The 17,719-nt window shown below is 53.3% G+C and overlaps 1 protein-coding gene and 1 non-coding gene across 2 annotated transcripts in view; both read left to right on the forward strand.

Annotated features, from left to right (window-relative positions):
* LOC120381415 overlaps positions 1-17,719 on the forward strand; it is a 450,632-nt gene that overhangs the window by 187,927 nt on the left and 244,986 nt on the right. The window contains 2 exon segments of the mRNA XM_039499603.1: positions 4,518-4,521; positions 5,272-6,118. Of these exon segments, the coding sequence (XP_039355537.1) occupies positions 4,518-4,521; positions 5,272-6,118 (851 nt within the window).
* TRNAG-UCC lies at positions 10,765-10,836 on the forward strand. Its single transcript has one exon. It is a non-coding gene; the product is annotated as a tRNA-Gly (tRNA).

A 17,719-nucleotide genomic window follows, 5' to 3' on the forward strand; every position in this document is an offset into this window, starting at 1 on the left:
ACTTTGGGATTGAGAGTTTGGTTGGTTAAAGATCAGTGACCATGAGACAGAAAGCATCAGGAAAAGCAAGGAAACGGCAAGCCTTGAGAGACAGCCTGTGGTTTGAATATGAGCAAAAACTGGCAGAAATTCGAATGGAAGAGACGCAAGCCTTGGCCCAGCTGGAGAAGGAGGCTGCTGAGAGAGAAAAAGAGGCTGCTGAGAGAGAAGAAAAAGCTCGTAAGGGGCGTCTGGAGCTGCTGGCTGCTGAGGAGAAAACTCGACAGATGCAACAGGAGACTCACAAGATGCAACAAGAAACTGCCAGACTTCAGCTGCAAGTCAAAAAAGCAGTGGAAGAACGGCAGAGACTGTATCCTCTGGAAAATCCAGTTTATAACTGTGTTGATATGTGGTATTACTCTGGGCAGTTCTCTGTGTTTAACCCGTTTTGCTATGGCTATGGAGAGGGGGATTCTAACCTGGTGGGAAATAGCTGTTTGTCTGTGCAAATAAGCGGTGTGTCTGGGAATGAAGTTTCTGAATGTCTGTCTGATGTCTCAGAAGTGAATCTGGAGTTAGATCAAGAGCAGAAGGATCTCATTGGTGAGGAAAATGTTTCTCAACAGCAAATTAAAGTAGATGGTCAGGTTAAAGCCCTAACTGAGGAAGGAGAGGGTAAATTTGTGATAGGTGATGGATTGGTGGCTAGTGCAGATTGTAGAAGTGAACCTGAAATGGGTAACTGTGATTTGCTGGAAGTAGCTCAGTGTAGTGAAAAAAGCAGCAGCTTATCCATTGGGAGTGGCCATGTGCCTGGTAGGGAAAGTTTGGAGGAGCCTAGGCAGCCTTGTGAGCTGATGGCTTTGTCTAGTCAGCAGTTTGGGAAGGGAGGGATAGTGGAAGAGGAGTGTCCCTGTCCCTTACCTGTGTCCTGTGTGGAGAAATGTGACAGTGAAGGAAATGTGCCTGTGTCGGTCAGGGGTATTGACTTGCCTATGGAGGAATCTACCCCAGTCTCCAAGCAGTTGTCTGTCAACAGCCCTGTGTGCTGGGACAAGGGAAATGAGATCCCAAGCTGTGTGTCTGGGGAAGGACAATGTGTCTCCGGCTTTTCTGTGTCTGTGGAGCAGACAGAAGGTGCCTTTCAGCCTGTGATGGTTGAGGGTAATTCAGTTGTCTCGGAGTTGGTTGTAAATACAGCTAAGGCCCAGGAAGGGAATGGTTCTAAGTTTGTGTCTGCTGGGGGGAATGGCTCTGTGACTAGGTTGCATCCAGTTGGTGCCATAGCAAAATCCCAGAGACCAGACGATTCTGGTGCTTGTAGTTTGCCAGTTGCTAATGTGTGGTTGGAAAAGGGTGTAGGCACAAGGAGAGCATGAAGGTGATTTAATTGTGTTACCTACTGACAGTTTGACAACTTGTAGCAAGAAGGAAAAGATTCCTGAACTTGTTCCAGGCCAGGGAAAGGAGAGTGCTTCTAACCTGTTACCTAGGAAGTCTATAAGTTTGCCTGACAGGGGATTGTGTAGAGATCTGCCTGATGGGCCAGAGGTGATTCTGGATGTAAGTGAGACCCAGCAAGAGTCTGTGGTTGCTCAGGGAAGTGTTCCTTTAGAGCAAGCCCTAGGTGGAGAGGGGAAGGGCAGAATTTCTGAGAGGGGTGAATTGCTGCTTAGAAAAGCTCATAGGGAAAGAAATCCTCATGGTAGCCTGTGCAAGCAGTTCACTGCAACTGAAGGGTGTGAAAGTGATTTAATCAAGAAAGTTTCAGTTCCTAACAGCCAGAAATTTTCTGTTGTGAATGGATCCACTGACTTTCCTTTTGAGAGATCCAGTGTGGGCAGCTTTGAAAAGGTCTCAGATGGAGTAGGAGCTGTTAAGAAAGTTAAGTAGCCGTATAACCAGGTGGCTGTGTGTGGCCAGCGTGTTGGGAAGACAAAGGTGTTGGAACAGAAATGTCTCCATGCTGAATCTGTAAGTGAGCAGTCTGTGCTTCAGGGGCTGAGGACAGATTGGGTTACTGGTGTTTCAGAGCAGAACAGTTTTATGGCTGAACTCTTAAGGATGCAGGGCAGAGCAAGCCAGCTCTCACCCTCAGCCCCTTTGGATTTGTGTGGTATCTCTGTAAGACAAAGTCCAGCCCTAAAATCCATAGCAGCTAAGAAGTTAAAAGCTAGTGTTTGTGTTGATGCCAATTACCTGGCTAGCTGGGAGAAGAAAGACCTGCTAATAGCTGTTAGCACAGAGAGCCCACCCCATCAGCCAGTGACTTCTGTTAAGCAAGAGAAATCAGGGTTTAATCCTGCAGGACTCTCACTCATTAGCCCCCTCCCCGTATAACCTCCCCATCTCTGTGCACAGCGACCCCGGCCACCAACCCTGAGTCCTTGCTGCATCCTCCCTCCCAGAGCAGGGCCCCTTCCCAGGCACACATGGGCACTTTGTTGATGATGCCACAGGCTGGTGGTGTAGCCTGGACAGTGTTTACACCGATAAGATGACGTGTTGGGGTGCAGCTCCCCCTTGTACATGGCTACTCACCGTTACTGGAGGAGATGAAATTGGGTGAAACACACAGACACTTGATTTATAGTTGAAATCATAGGCAAGGATCAATACACGTAACGATTACAGTCAGAGAAGTATAGTAAAGAGGGGCTTGCACTGTGCGGACTTACAAGCTATGGACACCATATGGATCGAGGCGCAAGGGAGCCCATCAGACGGGAGGCCCTGCTTCAGTTTACACTGTCCCAGGGACCTGACAAAATGAAAAACTGGTCACTAGGAGACGTATTTTCTCCGCTTCCTTATGGTAATAGGATGGCGATATACCACATCTGCTCCTTTGCTCTGATTACAATAATGTCAATAGCTGCCCCAAACCATACCTGGCCTTTGGGAAGTCCATAATTAAGCATCAAGCCTCAATACTCATGATTTACATCACTGATTTATTAATCATTCTAATATATGAATGCATCCAACTGCTGAGATACTTCATAGCAAACTAATTGCTAGAGCCCGCCCCAGACTTCCTTCTTTCAGAATCCTGTGGCGTATTCCACCCGCTTGTGGTTCCTCATTAGTCTCTCAAATTGAGGGTGCGAAATATCTGATCTGGGATTGTCTCCTTAGGCCTATTCAGGTAAATCCCACACCTCCCACAAAGGCTCCACCTAATACAACACCACTGGCCATCACAGACAGCCCCTCTCCAGTGCATTATCAACGATCTACAAGCTATCCTGGAAAATGATCCCTCACTCTCACAGAGCTTGGGAGGCAGGCCAGGTCCTCGCTTGCAGACAACCCCCGAACCTGAAGCAAATACTCACCAGCAACTACACACCACACCACAGAAACACCAACCCAGGAACCAATCTCTGTAGCAAACCTCATTGCCTACTCTGTCCCCAGATCTACTCTAGCGACACCATCAGAGGACCCAACCACATCAGCCACACCATCAAGGGCTCATTCACCTGCACGTCTACTAATGTGATATATGCCATCATGTGCCAGCAGTGCCCCTCTGCCATGTACATTGCCCAAACCGGACAGTCTCTAGGTAAAAGAATAAATGGACACAAATTGGACATCAGGAATGGTAACATACACAAGCCAGTAGGTGAACACCTCAATCTCCCTGGTCATTCTATAACAGATTTCAAAGTCACTATTCTTGAACAAAAAAACTTCACAAACAGCCTTCGAAGAGAAACAGCAGAACTAAAATTCATTTTCAAATTTAACACCATTAACCTGGGCTTGAATAGAGCTGGGAGTGGCTGGCTCATTACAGAAGCAGCTTCACCTCTCTTGGAATTGACACCTCCTCATCTATTATTGGGAGTGGGCTACATCCACCCTGATTGAATTGGCCCTATCAACACTGGTTCTCCACTTGTGAGGTAACTCCCTCCTCCTCATGTGTCAGTATATAATGCCTGCACCTGTAACTTTCGCTCCATGCACCTGAAGAAGTGAGGTTGTTTTACCCACGAAAGCTTATACCCAAATAAATCTGTTAGTCTTTAAGGTGCCACCAGACTCCTTGATGTTTTTGTGGATACAGACTGACACAGCTACCCCCCGATCCTTGACAATTCTAACATAGCCTAACATAATTCTCTAACCAATTATATCCCACTACGTAATTTACTCACACCTAGCAACATGAATTTTACAGCAGATAGAAACAATTAGAGAACCAGACTGATTAACAAGGTAAAAGTGGTGACCATAAAGATAAGACAATAAAGAAAAGAGAGTTTGACAACCACAGCCATTGATAAGGGATTTATTGCCAGAGAGGATGATTTATAATAATAATACTAACTCTTCTGCCACTTTGAGCCAAGGAAGCTGGCCTTGGTATTCTACTGCTTAAAAATGAGCAGGGATTACAACCATGGAATATTCTTTGTGACGAGTATCCCACAAATTCCACTGACCTCCCTTCTTTTCTTTGCCTGGAGTAGGGTTTCCAATTTCCAAACCTGATGTGATCTCGCAGCTGGAACGAGGGGAAGAGCCGTGGGTCCCGGACCTCCAGGCCTCTGAGAAAGAAGTGCTCCCGAGAGCTGCCTGCAGAGGTGAGGACTTGGTTAAACCAATTCAACAACTGTTTAGGAATGCAGGAAACATTTGGGATGCCCTACAAAGACCTTGTGAGCTCTCCAAGCTCAGGATTGTTCCCTGCAGATGTGGAATCATTATGGCAGATGTCACTCATGGTTTCCCTCCTACCCTGACTGACAACTGGCAGCAGGTCCCTCCCCAGTCTCGCTTTCCCCTGAGTGTTCTCGTGAGATACAGACCAAAACTGATCCCTTCCTCTCTCCTCTGGGGAAGGGTTTGGGGAAAATCAGCTCCTGAGAGGTTTGATCTCTCCCATATATATTTTGGTTTTTTCATCCCTTTTTCCATTCCTCTCTCTGACATTTCCTTTCTTTCTGGCACAGGGAGTGACCTATGCTTGGATTCTCTCTGTCTCCCATCAGGTGATGGGATGGTGAGTGAGAATGAGAAACTCCAGCAGGAAGATGCTCAGCAAGTAGAACCACATGGAACGTTATCAGGAAGATCCAAAGGGAATGTTTCCAGGAGTTGTGCACTCCCAGAAAAAGCAAAAGCCTGTGAGACGCAGCAGATGCCAGAGGAAAACTTCAGTAGCCACTCAGACCTTATAACCCGTGACAGAATCCACTTGGAAGGGAGACGCTACACATGCCATGAGTGTGGAAAAATCTTCCATTGGAGCTCACACCTTATCATACATCGTAGAATCCACACAGGAGAGACGCCCTACACATGCTCTGAGTGCGGGAAAAGCTTTAAGGACAGCTCTACCCTGAGTGCACATAGGAGAATCCACACGGGTGAGAAACCTTATGGATGCGCTGAGTGCGGGAAAAGCTTTAGTCACCGTTCAAACCTTATCTCACATCAGAGAATCCACACAGGAGAGAAGCCCTACACATGCTCTGAGTGCGGGAAAAGCTTTAAGGACAGCTCTGCCCTGAGCGCACATAGGAGAATCCACATGGGTGAGAAACCTTATGGATGCTCTGAGTGCGGAAAAAGCTTCAGTCAGCGTTCACACCTTATCACACATCGTAGAACCCACACAGGAGAGATGCCCTACACATGCTCTGAGTGTGGGAAAAGCTTTAATCACAGCTCTGTCCTGAGCAGACATCAGGGAATCCACACGGGTGAGAAACCTTATGGATGCTCTGAGTGCGGGAAAAGCTTCAGTCAGCGTTCACACCTTATCACACATCGTAGAACCCACACAGGAGAGATGCCCTACACATGCTCTGAGTGTGGGAAAAGCTTTAATCACAGCTCTGACCTGAGCAGACATCAGGGAATCCACACAGGTGAGAAACCTTATGGATGCTCTGAGTGCGGGAAAAGCTTCAGTCAGTGTTCAAACCTTATCATACATAAGAGAATCCACACAGGAGTGAAGCCCTACACATGCTCTGAGTGCGGGAAAAGCTTTAAGCAGAGCTCTGCCCTGAGCAGACATAGGAGAATCCACACGGGTGAGAAACCTTATGGATGCGCTGAGTGCGGGAAAAGCTTTAGTCAGCGTTCACACCTTATCTCACATCAGAGAATCCACATTTGCTAATTCTCACCTAGTGATCTGTGCACCATCTTCACTGTGGTCTCTCAGCTCCCCCAGATGAGTTGCCTGCTTCTGCCTTTTGCAGCTCACCCTTCTTTGGGGTCAGTCCTGTGATCTTTCCTATCAACTCCTTTCCTTCTGAGTCGTAGGAGTGTGTGTCCCTCCAGCCAGGAATGTTCATCAGCCATGGGCAGCAGGTTATATCTGTGTGTGGTGCCCGGGCTCCAGGAATATTCAGGGCCCGGGGGCCCTGCTCCAGCAATATTTGGAGCTGGGTCTCTCCCCCAGCCCTGCCTGGATCGGGCCCCGGCCCCTGTGGGCCTCCCTCCCCCACCACGTCCCTGCCTGGAGCAGGTCTCAGCCCCCACCTGCCACCCCCGCACCGCGCCGTGTCCCTGCCTGACAGAAAGCAGCCGCGTCTCTCCCCTGCCTGCTCTGTGCTGCCGGAGGGCTCCCAGCAGAACTGCTGTCTGCTGCCCCAGGGTCCTAGCGCCTGCCATTCACTAATGGCAAGGCAGGCTGCCCTTACCCTGAGCCTCTCCAATGCCCCAAACCCTCATCCCCAGCCAGAGCCCTCATCCCCCTGCACCCTAATCCTCATCCCCAGCCAGAGCCCTCATCCCCCCACACCCTAATCCTCAGCCCCAGCCAGAGCCCTCATCCCCCCGCACCCTAATCCTCATCCCAGCCAGAGCCCTCATCCCCCCGCACCCTAATCCTCATCCCAGCCAGAGCCCTCATCCCCCCGCACCCTAATCCTCAGCCCCAGCCCTCATCCCCCCGCACCCTAATCCACATCCCCAGCCAGAGCCCTCATCCCCACCCCCCCTAATCCTCAGCCCCAGCCCGAGCCCTCATCCCCCTGCACCCTAATCCTCTGCCCCAGCCAGAGCCCGCATCCCCCTGCACCGTAATCCTCTGCCCCAGCCAGAGGCCTGATCCCCTGTCACCCTAATCCTCAGCCCCAGCCAGAGCCCTCATCCCCCCTCACCCTAATCCTCATCCCCAGCCAGAGCCCTCATCCCCTTGCACCCTAATCCTCAGCCCCAGCCCTGAGCCCCCACATCATGAACCCCTCATCCCCACACCCCACATCATGAACCCCTCATCCCCTGCACCCTAAGCCTCAGCCCCAGCCCTGAGCGCCCCCACATCATGAACCCCTCATCCTCAGCCCCACCGCCCTCACCCCCCACCCCAAACCTCTGCCCTAGCCCTGAGCCCCCTCCTGCATCATGAACCTCATCCCCACGCCCTAATCCTCTGCTCCAGCCCTGAGCCCCACAGCATGAACCCCTCATCCACAGCCCTCACCCCACATCCCAACCCTCTGCCCTAGCCCTGAGCCCCCTCCTGCATCATGAACCCCTCATCCCCCAGCCAGAGCCCTCACCCCACACCCTAATCCTCTGCTCCAGCCCTGAGCCCCCCCGCATCATGTACCCCTCATACACAGCCCCACAGCCCTCACCCTGCACTCCCTCCTATCCCCAAAATCATTCCCGCTTCCCGTACACCCCTTCCCAACCCCAAACTCCGTCCCAAAGCCTGCACCCTGCACCCTAATCCCCAGCCGAGGATCTGCACCCCAGACCTCCCCCGCCAAGCCCCCTCCCAGAGCCTTAGGCAGGTGGGGGCGGAGTTTGGGGGGGCGGAGTTGGGGGGCGGGTTCTGGGCACCACCAAAATTTTTACAAACTTGCCACCCATGTCATCAGCTCCAGGTGGGGTACCCTGAGGCAAAAAACTACCTGTGCCTGACATCCTCTAGGGCTGCGCATGGCGTTGGCCGCTCAAGTTAGTGATCTTGGGGTAAAAAGACAATTATAGTTGTAGAGCAGAGGCAGCCCAGGTGCAGGGGTTGGCATTAGCTTTCCCCGTGACCTGACCTAAACAAACCCTGAGCTTCACGGTTATACTGTTCCCCCATTTCAGAGCAATTGTTAGTTATCAAGTTCCCCCTTCGGAAACCAATTGTTTCAGTCCCAGTTGCTCTGCTGTTGCTTCAGGTTGTGCTACAGAGCAGATATTGTTACTACCATTTTCCATCACATAAAATATATTGAACTATAACAAAGAGCAGGAACAGGGCAGGGCTAGTGGAAAATGTCATGTCACCCTCTGTAACAGCAGAGGAAGATAGGGTAAGTCAGAGGGATTCCCTTATTCCCCATCACCATCCCAGTCCCCCTGTTGTTCAGTTGGTTAGGTCAATATTTTTTCTAAAGGGCTGGGAAGAGGATTCCCTCCTAAATGACTTGGAACTAAGCAAAATGCCCAGGCATTGGGCTCCCAAAGCAGTTGTGGCCCGGGTCCTGCAGGAGGTCGCCCGTGAAGATATCTCCTTCCTAATCAGCTGCATGTTGCCTATTATTTGGGAAATGCAATCCCTGTCTAGGTAGGGATGGGAAAATGGAAATGACATTTCCCTTCACCTCCCCCCCAGGAGATGCTGCAAATGTGTAGAAAATGAAATCCCTGTTGAATGTGATATAGCTGCCTATTTTTAATAGAGACCTGACATTTGGTGTCTTACAGGGATTCTAAGCTGCACCTGAATTTATTCCCTAATTTAAATTTGTGGCACCAGATTAAAGACATAAAAGATCATAGTTGGGGGAGTTGTACCTCACTATCGCTACTGATCTGTTGTGCGGTTGCTGAGGAATTCTATACCAGAGAAGTGTCAAATTACTCCAAGTAACGTCAAAGGTGTGACAGGAACTCAGGTAGAAGTTGCAGGTAGTGGTGGTTGATTTTCACCCCAGAGATGGAAGCTGCGGTGACTCTGTGGCCCAGGTAAACTATCTTTAGAACCTGCTCCCTAGTTAAGTGGCATTGGTCACACTCCTGAAGGACGCCATGATTAAATTGGGCACAACCATCTTTTACCATTTGGATCCAAAGTTTCATGAAGCACAGAGAGAAACAGCTGATTGCTTCAGAGCCATTCCATGCCCACGGGTCCCAATCTGGCTGCCTTGTTGGACAAGAAGCACTTCCATGCTGGCAAATGATGGTAGCCAATGAGGGAATGTATCAGATTCCAAGTTCAGACTGCAGGATACATGAATGCGGAGTCCAGAGTCTGTGGTTTGGTGTCTTAGTTTTGCTCTAGCGTCTGATGCATTTGTATCACTTCTCCACCTGCTGCTACTGTGAAGGATTAGCAAGTGTGAAAATAGAGCACAGGTGGTTTTTCTCATGATGTAGCCTTCCCACGTCGTGCGAGACCCCTTCCCCCCACACTTCTGGGAGAAGCCCCAGGGAGAAATGAACTCACAGAAATGGAAGGCTCCTAGGTTATTGTAGAATGTGTCTTCACACAAAGCTCACTGGGTGGAAATGAGAATTAAGAGAAAACTGCCCTATGGGTTTATATGTTGTAATTGTTGAAGAAGTTGGTACCAGCGACAATGAAATTAAACATGAAGTTAATTAGTATCACAGAAGAGGCTGATTACGTGATAACTGTCAGTGTTACAATATAATTCAGGTTTTCTTCTCGTTCTCTCCCTGCCCCCTCCTACTACATAGGAAATGGAGGCTAATCCTGAAACTAAACCCTCACTCCAAAGGAATTAGAGTGGGGAACAGGTGAGAGAAATAGCATGTGTGAGAATAGAGACCCAGTATAGACCGTAATTATTTCTATTTCAAATGGAATTTATCTTGATAAATTGTAAATCTTCTATTAAGAGGAAAATTACTTGAGACAGTTAGAGGGTAACAGCCACAGAGTTCTCCAGGTCTCTTGTTTGCAAAGCAAAGATGTCACATGAGGCAGGAGATGTCAAAATCTACAATGGTGATGGATGTGTGATGGGAGCTTTTCTGGGTTGGTTTTTCGGTTTGGTTTGGTTTCTTAATTTAATTTAAATTTTGCAACCAGTTATTTTTATAGATGCTGATGCCCCTGTTCCGTTTGAGCCCAGCTGTGTAACCCTCAGGCCTGGCTCTGGAATCCTCCCCAAAACTGGCCTTGTGTTTTTTCTTTCATGTTTGATGTCTTTGGGGTTCACACATCCACACTACATGTGGTTTTCAGCAACAGATACTTTGAGAAAGTGATGTGTAACTTGTTTGTCCCTGTGTATAAGAATGCACCCCTGGGGCGGTGTCTTTGTCTGGCCTGGGGGGCAGCGGAGAGTCCCGCCACTGACAGCCGGTGTATTGTCTGGGGCGCATATTGATAGTATGTCCTGTAGAGTCTGCGGGGAACTATTACCGTGCTTCGTTTGACAATAAACCTGGCCAGGTAGGGAACCGGAAAAAAAAAATAAAGCCGATTGGCAGCACTTCAGCAGCAGCTAAAACATGCCGCTTCATTCTTCGGCGGTAATTCGGCGGCGAGTCCTTCGGTCCCTCTCTTCCTCTTTGCCGACAGCTCGGAGGGGAAGAGAGGGACTGAGAGACCCGCCACCGAAGACCCGGACCTACCGCCCCTTTCCATTGGCCGCCCCAAGCAGCTGCTTCCTTCCCTGGTGCCTGGAGCCCGCCCTGCATGTCCCCATCTATCAGTTACTCTAGGAACTTGTCTCTGCTCACAGGCTGCCACTAGCCTGTCTGGCCAGCTGCTGAGCTCTGTGGGGGTGAGTCCTTCGGCATAAGTGGCACCCGGGAGAAACCCTCCTGCCAGATGCACTGGTGGTATAGTGGTGAGCAGAGCTGCCTTCCAAGCAGTTGACCCGGGTTCGATTCCTGGCCAATGCAGGGCTGTGCCCTTTTCTTGGCCGGGAATTGGTTTAATTTCAGTCCCGTTGTATCAGTTTATCAGTGGAACGGGAGAATTAATGTCCCACATCCCAGCAGGTCATTCAACACCCAGTGGAGGAAGAAAGGGGCGGGACTATACAGTGAGCTGCTGGAGTCAACCTGGCATTACAATGTTTGGTTTATTTTTTTAAATGTTTCCTTTACCTTCCTCTCCATTTTGGACTCAGAGGCTTTAAGGGCAGAATTTAATCGTGATCATCTGGCTTAACCTCCTGCACCCCGTCCATAAACGTATCAAGCTCAGTCTTGAAGCCACTTTGGGTTTTTGCCCCACTGCTCCCCTTGGGAGGCTGTTCCAGAACTTCACTCCTCTGGTGGTTAGAAACCTTCACCTAATTTCAAGGTTAAGCTTGTCGATGGCCAGTTTATATCCATTAGTTCATTACTAGTGGGGGCCTGTGATAGTGTGGGGAAGGGAGGGAGAAAGCCTGGAGAACTGACCGTGGGAGCCAGAGAGATTCCCTGTTCCCCGACCACCCGTCTCTGGGAGGAACCAGCTGGAACTGCCCTTGGGAAGCTGCTGCTAATAACTCAGGTGTGAAAACATTATTCCGCTGGAATCAGATTAAAGCCTCCTCACACCCGGTGTCATGGTCAGTGACCTGGCTCATTCCTGGGATGTTCCCAGCCACAGCAATGCAGTGAGTGGAACCAAATCCCTTTCCAGAGCCCAGGCGCACACACAAATCCTGGGGCTTTTCGTTCCTGGGCTGCTGGCGCCATCGTGTGGCCATTTGGTTTCACTCCTTTCTGTTACAACCTTTAGCTTTCTGCACAGAAATGGTAATTCCCTGGCGGAGATTCGGGAGCGTTTCTCTGTTTTGTGTTGTTAAGGACTGAAATGTTCCCCGGGTTCCTCGGTCCCAACCTGCCTCCCGTTCTACTGCCCATGCAGCCCCATCCCAGCCCTCAGCCCCCAGTCAATGCTGATCCCCTCAGCCCCATCTGTGCAGGGGATGAACCCTGTCACTGCGCATTGCCTAGTTCCCCTAACTCTGAGGGACTTCAGCTGCTCCGTGTCCCCGGGGCCCCTCCACACCACTCCCCTGCTTACCACGGTTCAGATATTGCAGTGGCATGAGTCTGCTTCTCAGCACCTGCCTCTCACTTTAGAGGCCCCACATTAATAACCATTTTCAGTATGAACTTACTGTGGGTTTTATCGCAATATCTGGGTGGGGGGAACCTGTTAAAAATATTCATAAAACTCCTTTCCCAAAATTGTCCCAGGGCTCTTGATATCCTGTGTATGGCACTGAACGGCCATTGACCATGTAGCTGATTGTGGTATAAACATCTTAGGTTCCCCAGCTAGATAAGATCCCATCAATACATAAATGTCAGGGAGCCCTGCCTGAAAGCAGTGACAATCTTAGAACAGTTCATGGGCAGAATTATTACACTAAAGCAGATGGGCAAAGCATGTGCCCTGCCACTGCGCTCCCTCCCCACCAATACAGCTAATGCCATAAGGCCCTGGGGGAGAGGGGCTCCAGGCCTCCTCTTGGTGGCAGAAGGGGTTTGGGGCTTCAAGCGCTTCCACATTGTCCCCTAGTGGCTGGGGCGGGAAGGTGGGAAGGGATGGAAGAGGGTGGGGCCGCAGAAAGGGTGGGGCTTTGCCATCACTAGCCCCTGCTTAGCCAGTAGGGCTCAGTTTAGGGCAGTGGGGCCTGCCTCCTAGGGGGGCACTGGGGGACGTTCATGGGGGCAGCTCAGGGCTCCAGCCAGCCCCCATGGAGAGCAGGGAGGGAGCACCACTCTGCCCCCAGGCTCCTGGCCCCGCCTTGACCCTCCTTACCCCCTCCACATCCCTCTCTGCAGCAAGCCACGGTCCCGGTCCCACCCCCAGCCCCCGTTCTCGACTGTGGCTGCCGAGGGGCCGCGGACACAGATAAGACGGCACAGGGTGAAAAGTTTGGGGACCACTGGTTTAGGGTGATGCCCTCAAATCACGTCTATGCAGCCCATTAAAAGCTATTCCTCAGCCACCTAGCCCCTCAAGCAGGCCGGACTAGGTATGTTGGGTGGCCATTTGGTTTCACTCCTTTCTGTTAGAACCTTTAGCTTTCTGCGAAGAAATGTTAATTCCCTGGGAGAGACTCGGGAGCGTTTCTCTGTTTTGTGGTGTTAAGGATTGAAATGTTCCCCGGTTCCTGGTCCCCTGTGCTGCCCTTGACTCATCCAGGCAGGAGAACAACATTTCATTGCACTCATGTGATCTGTAACCCAGCACCAGCCAAAACTGCTCCGTTTGGCACAGCCGCCCCACCCTGCTGCGGAGCTGGGCAGAGCAGGGGGGTCTGTGCAAACACGGTCTGTTCCTGACGTCTTCCCCCAGCTCCTCACTAGATGGGAGGGGGGAGCTCACTCAGACCCTGCTTCCGCTTAGTATTTAAAAACTCCTTATTGGCCCTACCTCTGCCGGCCTTGGATTTCTCCTCCCATCCCCTCCCTAACAGCTCTGGTGAGGTGGCCGAGTGGTTACGGTGATGCTGCTCATCCATTGTGCTCTGCACGCGTGGGTTCAAATCCCGTCCTCATCGGAGACCTTCAGTCTTCTCTCTTCCTGTACAAACAACCCTCTCCCCCCTTTGGTACAATCACAGACCAAACCATGTTGCCTCCTGCCAACAAAAACCATCCCAGGAACTCAGATCCCCCCTGCTTAAAATACAAGGTCTAAACACCAGATTTCTCAAAGAATTCACTGATCCTGGATTTCTTAGTTTTTATCTCCAAAGGGAACATCCTCCTCATCTCCCCCAAACACCCCGGGACCTCCACAAATTATTAAAATGCCCCCGTCCTCAGCAAGGCCACAACAGTGACCCACGGCGAGAGTGTCTAGGCCAAGCTGTTCTGAAGGAAGCAACTCAAACATTTTCTCTCTGCTTCCCTTGGCAAGGTGTGACTGGGAAAACAAAATCCCCCAAACTGAAAATGTTCTGCTGAAAAACCAATACTAGTCTGTTTGGGGACTTTGATTTGAATGGATTATTATTATTCTCTTCTGATTTCTGAATTATTTCAGGTCAGTCTTTGTGCTCCAGGTATCGAGGTGTGGGGGAGAGAGGCCAGGTCATGAGGTCTCTTCCCCGCTTTCAGAGTTTCTCCCAACTTGCTAGGAAGCTGCTTTGCTAGGCTGTGAGTCAGGCAGTGTCCATTGTCTCCGGGCTGCATTGTACACGGCTCCTGGGATAGTCCTTGGGAGCGTGGATCCCTTGAATGGCCCAGCAGCGAGTCTGGCTCCTCCACTGTGGCACAGGAAAGGCTGGTTGTGGGCATTTCCCAACCTGGTAACATAGTTCAGTAACGGACACAGAGCAAAACTCCCTCACGTCCCAAACATGGCGAGCACACGGCATCCAACAAGATATTAATGTTCAACAGATCACGGCTTTGGAACTGCTACCTCACCAGGCAGACTTTGTACAAACCGTGTCATCGTGAGGACAGTGGTGACTAGGGGGCTGCTCTGCGCACACCTGGGCTGACTGTGCAATGGAGACGTCCCCGCAGAGTCCATCTCTCCCGGGACAAAGATGGCAGCAGGGCTGGCCTGGGTCATCGGACTTGGGCTCCTGGAGCTAACGCCCCCGTGGGGCTCAAAGCTGGGGGGCAGAGACTTGTGTTCCCGCCGGGTTCGGAAACCCTCCCCCGTCGTGGGGCTCAGCGGCTGGGCTCAGCCCGTCTGGTTGCAGTGTCATTGTACAGCCCTGCAGCCCCCGCCCCACACGCCTGAGCCAGCTGCCCCGGGCTGGAGACAGGTGCCCTGGGGGGGGGGGGGGTTAATCGCCGTGTAGACGTAATGTCAGGGCAGGTCTCCACGGCGAGGAGCCCCCGCGGCTGGGCCCTGTCCCACGGATCCGGCTTTGCCTCCTCCTGCGCCTTGTTCCCCGGGACGGGACCAGCGGCCCAGAGTCGCTGCAGCCGCTGGGGGGGGGGCAGGTCCCGGGGCTGGGAATCCCCCCCCCAGCTCCCCCCCTCCCGGTCCCGTCGCCCCCCATCTGCTCCCTTCCCGGTCCCGGCTCCCCCCCGGCTGGGGTCTCTGAGCTCGGTCCCCGCAGGCTCCGGCCCGGGGCTGCCCCTCCCCCAGGGCAGGGTGGGGCTAATGACGGGCCCCGCCCCTAGCGCAGGCCCCGCGAGAGGGGGAGGGGCAGGTCCCGCGTGGGGCGGACACGCTCCAGCCGGGGGGTAGCGGGCGGGTCCGGTTCGCCCCCTGCCCGGGGGGGCCCCGCGCTGCCCGCGGCCGGAGTGGGGCGGGGCCCGGAGCGGCGGGAGGGGCAGAAGGGGCGGGGCTGTGGAGAACCCCGCCCCAACAGGGGCAGCACCGCCTCACAGACCCCGGCGCGCGCCGCGCTGCAACGGCCCTAACGGCCGCAACCGTCCAGTGACTCCCCGCCGCGCCGCGCGCCGCGCCGCGCCGCCGCGCTCCAACGGCCCTAACGGCCGGACCCGTCACGTGACTCCTCTCCCCGTCGCTCGCGGGGTGCGTCATTTCTGGCCGCTGAGGGCGCGCGGCCCAGCCGGTAAGAGCCGAGGAGACCCCCCCGCCCTGGGCCGGGCCGGAAGCTGGGACGGGGGGGTCCCGGTGCGGCCTCCGTAGCGATGGGGGGGGGGGAGCCGGGAAACCCCCCGAGGGGGGGCGGTGAGTGTGTGTCCGTGTCTCGCCCCTGCCCCTCCCCCACTGCTGCCCTCTCCCCCCCCGGCCCCTTCAAACTGCCCCCCCGGCTCCCTGCGGCCCGTGTGAGGGGGGGGAACCGTCACTGCCCGGGTGCGCCGGAGAGTCCCGTAAAATCCCCTCCCCCCCCGGGCCCCTCACACCGCCCCTCCCCCCCGTCACAGCCACAGACCACCCCGCCCCCCCCCGCGCTGGGGGTTTGTCTCCCCGCTGCCGGGGGCGGAGTCTGTGACCCGTTTCCCCCGCAACGCTCAGACCGGGATATAAAACATCCCAACCCCCGCCCCGTTCTGCCGCCCCGCCCGGATCGACCCTGTGCCCGGGTCCCGCGGGTGGGGCCTTGGGGGCCAACGGCGCCGCTTCCCCCCCCCCCGCTCCGCGGTCAGACCCTGGTGGGACCCCCTCAGATCCGCAAGGGCCCCCGTGTGTGTGTGTGGGGGGGTGTTTGGGGAGGGGCTGTGGGGGGGCGGCCTGTGTGTGGGTCTGAGGGGGGGTGGTTGGTTTTGTCTCTGAAGTGCCTGACGTTATGCTGCGGTGGGTTTATTCTGCGTGTTGTGTTTTCCTACCTATCTCTTGTAGGGCAGCCTAGGGCCTCACGCTGTCATCTCTCTGCCCAGCTCCCCCGGCCGAGGCAGGGCCCGGTCTGTGGGGATTATCTCTGCCCGAGGTTTGTCCTGCCTGCCAGCCCCCTTGTCAGACTGTTCCCGAGCTGACCTGCCTTAGCTCTGGGGACACCCACACGGATCTGAGTGGTGAGCAGCTCTGGAGAGAGGAGACCCCAGTGAGTGGCAGCTGGGGAAAGAGACTGAAGTGGGGAGGAGAAACATTGACGTGCCCGAGGTCTCCCAGGCTGTCCGTGACCGAGCTAGAAATAGAGCCCAGTTCTAGGGTAGTCATGGGGTGCGGGTGGTGCTGTGCTGCAGATCCATCACTGGAGGGGTGGCAGCCTGGACCCCCCCTTGAAGGTTGCTGGGATGCTGACGTGCCCAGGAGGAGAACTGGGGCTTGACAGAGTCCAGGGACCCTTTGTCCCACACTGTGTCCCTGTGAAGCCTGCTCTGCATTGCTGCCAATTGCTGCTGGTGGCGTTGTGCCCGTTAGTCTCTGTAACGCTGTCCCCAGTGACTCGAGAGCACGAGCACCGGCCTCAGGCAGACTGGTGAGAAGCAGGGCACAAACCCCAATTGGGTGTGAGGTCTGTATGGAGATTTCACCAACCAAGTATCCAGTGTAAACTCTTCAGGCTCCGTAACAGCATCAACATGGGATCCCAGACAGTCCCCTTGGGTGATCCCATGTATCTCACCACGCAGGTGAGCCAACCTTTGTGACAGATGGTCTCTTACCAGGGGGTTTTCAACCTTTTTCTTTCTGAGGCCCCCAACATGCTATAAAAACTCCACGGCCCACGTGGGCCTCAATCCCTGGTTTTCTGCATATAAAAGCCAGGGCTGGCGTTAGGGGGCAGCAAGCAGGGCGACTGCCTGGGGCCTCAGGCCACAGGGCCCCCCACGAACCTACATAGTTTAGGCTTTGGCTTCAGCCTCAGGTGGTGGGGTTCAGGGGCCTGGACTTCAGCCCCATGCGCTGGGACTTCAGCTTTCTGCCCTGGGCCTCGGCGAGTCTAACGCTGGCCGTGCTTGGCCGCCCCCCTGAAAGCTGCTCATGGCCCCCCAGGGGGCCCCAGACCCCTGGTTGAGAACCACTGCCTAACCCCACGAATCACAGCAGTGTTCAGGTGACTTCCAGTCCCGAAGGGCCAGTCACTTCCTTAGGTCGATTGAATCTTAGGTCTCACAAGAAAGACAACACTTGTAGCCAGTCCTGTCATAACCTGTATTAAGATTTATTTAAAAGGTAAGGAGAGTTGTTTACAAAGTTAAGGCAGGTTAAAGCAGATGCAGATGAGTTACAGTCTTAAATTTCAAAAGGTAATAGAAGCTTCTATAATAAGCAAGCCCTACATATTCTTTAGGACTAATGCACACTAAGCAGCTGAGGATCTCTTGCTTATGCCTAGAAACCTTTTCCCCCAGAGTCCAAGCAGCATACAGATAATCAGTTCCTTCTGTATGGGGTTTTTTACCCCCTTCCTGCCATCTGCTCTGAGCTGCAAACTCAGCTAATGGGAAGTGAAGA

Source organism: Mauremys reevesii, linkage group 14 (genome assembly GCF_016161935.1).
Source record: "Mauremys reevesii isolate NIE-2019 linkage group 14, ASM1616193v1, whole genome shotgun sequence".
NCBI classification, from domain to species: Eukaryota; Metazoa; Chordata; order Testudines; family Geoemydidae; genus Mauremys; species Mauremys reevesii.